The following is a 6,073-nucleotide window of genomic DNA, read 5'->3' as shown; positions in this document are numbered from 1 at the left end:
TGCGGTGTAGCGCTTGCAATGTCTTTGTGGAAGCCACTATTTCATCATCTAGTGATGCCTCACACTCTCCCTAGAAACTGCGAAAGCCACTTGTCCTCTAGCGTATGTGGTACACATATAAACCTATTTACGATGTTTGTTTACCCCAGTCTCCATACATGTTTTAGTTTTAATTTTGGTCCCTTGACACTTAATTGTCTTAATCTAGCCAAATTTTTATTTTTTTTTTCCTGTAAACCTAAGCATCAACTAACAAACAAAATGCTTCCTCAACGTTACTAAAACCCAATATTTAGACAATCAAAATAAATTATTAAGTCAAATCTCAAATAAAATCAATAATCAATGTGAAATGATCAAATTAAAAAAAATAAAAATAAAATAGAGTATATATAAGAAAACTTTTCTTCACCGTACAAAGCAATCCATAATCTTAGCTAACAAAAGAGATTCAATATTTGTTTTAATTTTGAATTTGATCCATGAAGCTCTAATTCTTATCAACCAATAATGCGTCAAAATATTCTCTTTGCGAGGCTCCTAGATGTAGGCATTAAAACAAATTACCATTATGGTCTCAAAAAAATATAATGTTAAAAAAAAAATTAAAAGTAAATTGAGAGATCAAAGTGAAAAAATGTTTTGGGACAAGAAAAAAAAGGTTTTACTATGCGAATGAACATTCATAGAAGCCCCTCACAGCCTATGGTACATTACTGATGTCTGATGTCTTTTTTTTTTTTTTTTTCTTTAAATTCAATTTATTTATTAATTTTAATCTTAATGCTCAATTAGCCAAAAGGCATATGCTTCACATGTTCTTCCTTTGATACCTCAGAGAAAAGTGAGTTGTCCTTCCATCGATCGGGAATATCCATTTATATTTCCCTTTGTACCCTTCATGATTCCTTCCAACACCAGAAATTATTGTTCCTCCCATTAACAAGTATAATCAATCGCGAAAACACACCCAAAATTCAACCAGCAAAAACCCAGCTCACTCCATCCACTATATTACTTAACCCTGCTCATCATGATACCTTCCACTTCTCTCTCTACAAGTCCTACTCTCTCCCCTATTCCTTTCTATTCCATCACTTGTTCATCTTCTCCTTCAACATCCTCTTCTTCTTTCTTGTACCCATTTCTGGTTTCTTTTAAAGTTTCAAACTTTTCTTCTCGTAAACCAAAACCCATTGATCTTTCTTGCAAACAAAACTGCTTCACTGAGTTTCAGAGGCTAAAAAAGGGTGAAAGAAATAAAAGGTGTTTTCTTGTTAGAGCTACAAGCAATAACGATATGACTATTAGTGAGGTTAGAGAAGAAGACGAAGAGAACCCTCCTCCTTTCCTTGACTACGATACCATTTCAAGGCCTAGACGCATTGCTCTTTTTGTTGAGCCTTCTCCATTTGCGTGAGTCCTTATTAATTTGTTGAATTTTACAAGTTCTTGGAAAATTATGGGCTTAATGCTAATTTCTTGCATTGTATGATGAATTCTTGGATCTGTGACTAAACGTTGACTTTGAGTCTCTTTGATTGCTTTGTGTTTGATGAAATGATTGTGACAGTTTCAGGTTATAATTTCCATGCTGTTTTAACGTTTACATCTGCTGATTCTCTTCTATGTAATACTGTATAGCTGTTTGATGACTGAAATTTTTTTATCTTTAGTTGCTATTGCCTTTTTGATGATTATGTCATGGCCTCTGCTAACTGGAAATGGTGTGAAGTTTGGATCTAACCAGGTGTTATTTCCAATGTTCCATTGTCTCGTTTGATTAAATTATGCATCTGTGTTTTATGGCTTCTGTTTGACGGCTTATTACTGTGTTTAGTGTGTATGAAGCTCATCATTTCTTGGAAGTTGGAAGTGCTTGACTAGTGTATTTCACCATATGGTGCATTTTGTCAGTGATTCCAATCTTCACTATTTTTTTTGGTTGGATGCTATTCCATCATAAATTCCAAATTCATTACTCTCTAAAGACTAATAGTGAATTTGGTTTAAGTTTCCTCTCTGGAAGGTTTTTTTTGTTTGCACTCGAATTTATATTTACTATTCTTTGTATGAAAAAGGTTTAGGGATTGAATCTTAGTAGAAGTTAGTCATAGAAGATCAAAACCTAAAACTTTTCACCGTGTTAAGAAGGCCAGTGGCAAGTGGTCATGGTAGCAGATATAATTCTTATGGTTCTTGATGCTCATTTATTTAGTGACACTTGGCTTTGGGGCATTATCCAATTGGATTGTAAGTATTTTGTTTTGTAATCTCCATTATATGGTGAACTATTGATTGCCTGCACCTGGATTTAGCTTTTGAGAAAGTCAAACCAGATATCTCTTCGTGTTTTCTGTTTGTCACCTTGCCTCTCAACATTTTTTAAGTTTCATGCTTCAGCTGGCACAACGGATATCATCATCGAAATGTTTCATATGCTGACATGTTAATCAGCATATATATACATGATTTTTTTTGTCCATATTTTCTTGATGCTTATATACTGATGTGTTTATCAGCATAAATATAATTTTTAAGGGGCATCCTGTTATTGTTTTTGTTTTCTTCAATATTTACTATTAGTTGAGAGTGAATAGTGGGAGCTTATTGAATACCATCTATTTCCTTTTATTTTGCAGATATGTATCAGGTTATAAAAACAGGTTCCAGAATTTCATCAAATATTTACGGGAAATGGGGGATGAGGTAATTTACAATACTTTGACTTTTTTGGTGCATGACTATAGTTTTATTTTGTTTTTTCTTTTCCATGCATACTGACGAGGCTTAGTAGCTTGAGTGTATGAACGAGGACCAGAGTGCTTGCCCACCCATTTTATATCAGAAAACCTATTTCTCCGGTCTTTATTTTGATTTGGGTTACCAATGGTACTTTAAATTTTGAAACCTTTGAGCACAATTCAAAAGCGAACAGAGCTAGATCAACAAAGTTTTTGATATAGCTTCTTATCATCTTTCTTTTTGTTAATTCCAGCCTAACTGTCTCAGCTTGTTTAAAGCTGCTAGCTGCAAAACATCAATTTTGCTCCCTTTTTTTTTCTCATCTTATTTTAGGTAATGATGCTATCACATCATAAAACTAACAAGTTGGCCTTGTAATGCTACTACATGTAGGTGATGGTTGTGACGACACATGAAGGAGTACCTCAGGAGTTTTATGGAGCAAAATTGATCGGATCACGGAGGTTGCAACAATATCCAATGATTACGTGCACTTTACCCATAGCTTATAGATTATCATATCCTTACATGTGTACTATTGTGGTTTACTTTAATTGTTTTCCTGGTTCAACTGCGTAATCTAGGAACCAGAGTGTTATTTCAACTTGATCAAAAGCGTTGATTTTAAAAAATAAGAATCCTCTCATGGTTCTTAAACTTTTTCCCTCTTTACAGCTTCCCCTGCCCTTGGTATCAGAAGGTGCCCCTCTCTCTAGCACTTAGTCCAAGAATAATTTCAGAGGTTGCACGGTTTAAGCCTGACATAATACATGCATCATCACCTGGGATAATGGTGAGTTTTGCCTTTGAAGCAAACAATCTTCATTATATATTGGTTATGCAACACTGACAGTCACAGTCTTGTACTGCAGGTTTTTGGTGCACTTGCCATTGCAAAACTGTTGTGTGTCCCCATAGTGATGTCTTATCACACTCATGTCCCTGTGTGAGTTTTATTCTCCTATGATCTTTCTAACAGTGTGCTTCCACATGTCTATGCTGCAGCTTCAAATTCTTATGCGACATTTCCTTTGATATGTCAATTGGTTTTTTGCAGAGTTTAATTCTTTGTTTTCATTTGCAGATACATCCCAAGGTACACTTTTAGTTGGCTTGTGAAACCCATGTGGATGGTCTTAAGTATGTATTATGCATTTTATACTCATAGTACAACAAATTCTGCAGGCTGAAAATTACTGAGTCAATAATGACCTTTGTTTTCTCCTTTCCATCAGAATTTCTTCACAGAGCCGCTGATCTAACTCTAGTGCCATCAGCTGCTATTGGGAGGGATCTTGAAGCAGCTAGGGTGACAGCAGGTGAACATAAACATCTCATTCCTGATCACATAGCTTTTAACATTTCCTTACGCCAATTTTCGTGCATAATGTGCTTTATTCCCAAAATTAATTCCATGAAAATGTTGCCTCTGCATCTATGCAGCTGTGTTTTAAATTGCTTGTTATTGCTTGTTTACAGCTAACAAGATTCGTCTTTGGAATAAGGGTGTTGATTCTGAAAGTTTCCACCCCCGTTTCCGCTCTAATGAAATGCGAATGAGATTAAGGTAAGGCCATCCTCTCATCCTTTACACCTATTTCATTATGGTCGGAATCTGGAATATATCTGGGTGTCATATATTTTTGGTCTAAACAGCAATGGTGAGCCTGAAAAACCATTAATAGTCCATGTTGGACGACTTGGAGTTGAGAAGAGTTTGGATTTTCTCAAAAGGTATTACATGATCCCCTTTCACTTCTTTATTTATTCGCATGTTTTTATTCTTTTTGTTTTGATGAATGAAAATATTAATTTGTTTTCCTAAATCAGTAGATGCCAAACTCAATGCAATTTCTATGTTAGGCCCACCATTTCTTAAAAGTTCAAATATGAAAGTACTGGTAGAGCTGACTCAATAAGCTTTGTTCTCATATACTGTGCTATATTATTAAATGAAGTGTCTGAAAGCTTATGCTGCAGATGCTCTCATGGACATTTTACTTGAAAGGTTATGTGCATAACCAATAAGGGTTTTGTTGCGATACTTCAGTACTTTTAATTGTTATTAGCAGCATTTTGAAATGGAATTCTTCTGCTACACTATCATAATTCCCTGTCCCATTTTGTACTGAGGGAGTCATATTTCTGCTCTCTGTTCTTCCTAATGTATGACTTGATTGCTTTAATGTTACCCATTTAGTTCTTACCACCTTTGATCCTGAACAAAAAAGTAGTTTTATCATTTGCCGGTAATGAATTTGATTTAACAGGGTCATGGATAGACTTCCGGGAGCAAGGATTGCCTTTATTGGGGATGGACCATATAGGTACTGCATTCTGAAACTTTTCGATTAGTTCAAAGGAAGTAAAGACTTTATTATGATTCATGACCCTCACAAGCTTCAAATGTTTGATTTTTACAGTCTGAAATGTCACCAAAGTTATTTTTCAAACTGATTTTTTTTAAGCCAAAACTTAACTTTCCCATTTCAACTAGACAATGAAATTCATATTTACCCCTGTAAAAAAGGTTGTTTAAAAATCCCCAATAACTTACTTTAGGAAACATGGATTTTTTTCTTTTCAGGGAGGAGCTGGAAAAGATGTTTACTGGCATCCCTGCTGTATTTACTGGGATGTTGGGAGGAGAAGAACTCTCTCAGGCATACGCCAGTGGGGATGTTTTTGTGATGCCTTCGGAATCAGAGACACTTGGTCTTGTTGTTTTGGAGGCCATGTCATCAGGAATTCCTGTCGTGGCAGCTCGTGCTGGGGGGATACCAGATATAATTCCTCCAGAACAGGATGGCAAAACTGGGTTTCTCTTTAATCCAGGAGATCTTGATGACTGCTTGAGCAAGTTAGAGCCTTTGTTGGATAACCAAGAAATGAGAGAAACAATGGGCAAGGCAGCACGCCATGATATGGAGAAGTATGACTGGAAGGCAGCGACTAAGAAAATACGGAATGAACAATACAATGCTGCAATTTGGTTCTGGCGCAAGAAGAGAGCCCAGCTATTGAGACCTATCCAGTGGCTACTAAAACGTCTCTTCCCATCTCCAGAAGTTTGACTGCAGGTGATGAAAGTTCGTCTAAGAGGTTGTCTTTTAAAAGGTAAATTAATGGGAACAAAAAGGATTTTATTTTTTATTTTTTTATAACCAACTTGCTGTAGTTCTTGTTGTGACAATCAATTAAATTACAATGTGCTCTATTAAATGTCGATAGAAATTAATTGGGTTTTAGGGTCAAAGATTTGATTGTCTTTATTATTTGATTATTTATTTGTTTGTTATTAGTTAATAACAAAAGGTATTTTCTCTCA

The 6,073-nt window shown here is 35.4% G+C and overlaps 1 protein-coding gene across 1 annotated transcript; it reads left to right on the top strand.

Annotated features, from left to right (window-relative positions):
* Positions 1 to 801: 801 nt before the first annotated feature.
* On the top strand, positions 802 to 6,073 carry LOC118048456 (sulfoquinovosyl transferase SQD2). The gene is made up of 11 exons (XM_035058145.2): positions 802 to 1,416; positions 2,643 to 2,709; positions 3,139 to 3,209; positions 3,421 to 3,538; positions 3,618 to 3,691; positions 3,830 to 3,885; positions 3,981 to 4,064; positions 4,225 to 4,312; positions 4,402 to 4,479; positions 5,016 to 5,072; positions 5,333 to 6,073. Exons 1-11 carry the CDS (start codon positions 1,034 to 1,036, stop codon positions 5,817 to 5,819), a joined length of 1,563 nt encoding a protein of 520 aa, XP_034914036.1. The 5' UTR covers positions 802 to 1,033; the 3' UTR covers positions 5,820 to 6,073.

Source organism: Populus alba, chromosome 6 (genome assembly GCF_005239225.2).
Source record: "Populus alba chromosome 6, ASM523922v2, whole genome shotgun sequence".
In the NCBI taxonomy this organism is placed as follows: Eukaryota; Viridiplantae; Streptophyta; class Magnoliopsida; order Malpighiales; family Salicaceae; genus Populus; species Populus alba.
Note: the sequence above shows the minus strand (reverse complement) of the source record. Positions and strands in the feature narration are given on the sequence as shown.

Bases quoted from the DNA above. Each gene is read 5' to 3' on its own strand.
- LOC118048456 (XM_035058145.2), top strand. From the start codon at position 1,034: ATGATACCTTCCACTTCTCTCTCTACAAGTCCTACTCTCTCCCCTATT. The intron at 2,710-3,138 runs GTAATTTACAAT...TACTACATGTAG, and splicing joins TACGGGAAATGGGGGATGAG to GTGATGGTTGTGACGACACA. The intron at 4,313-4,401 runs GTAAGGCCATCC...TGGTCTAAACAG, and splicing joins GAAATGCGAATGAGATTAAG to CAATGGTGAGCCTGAAAAAC.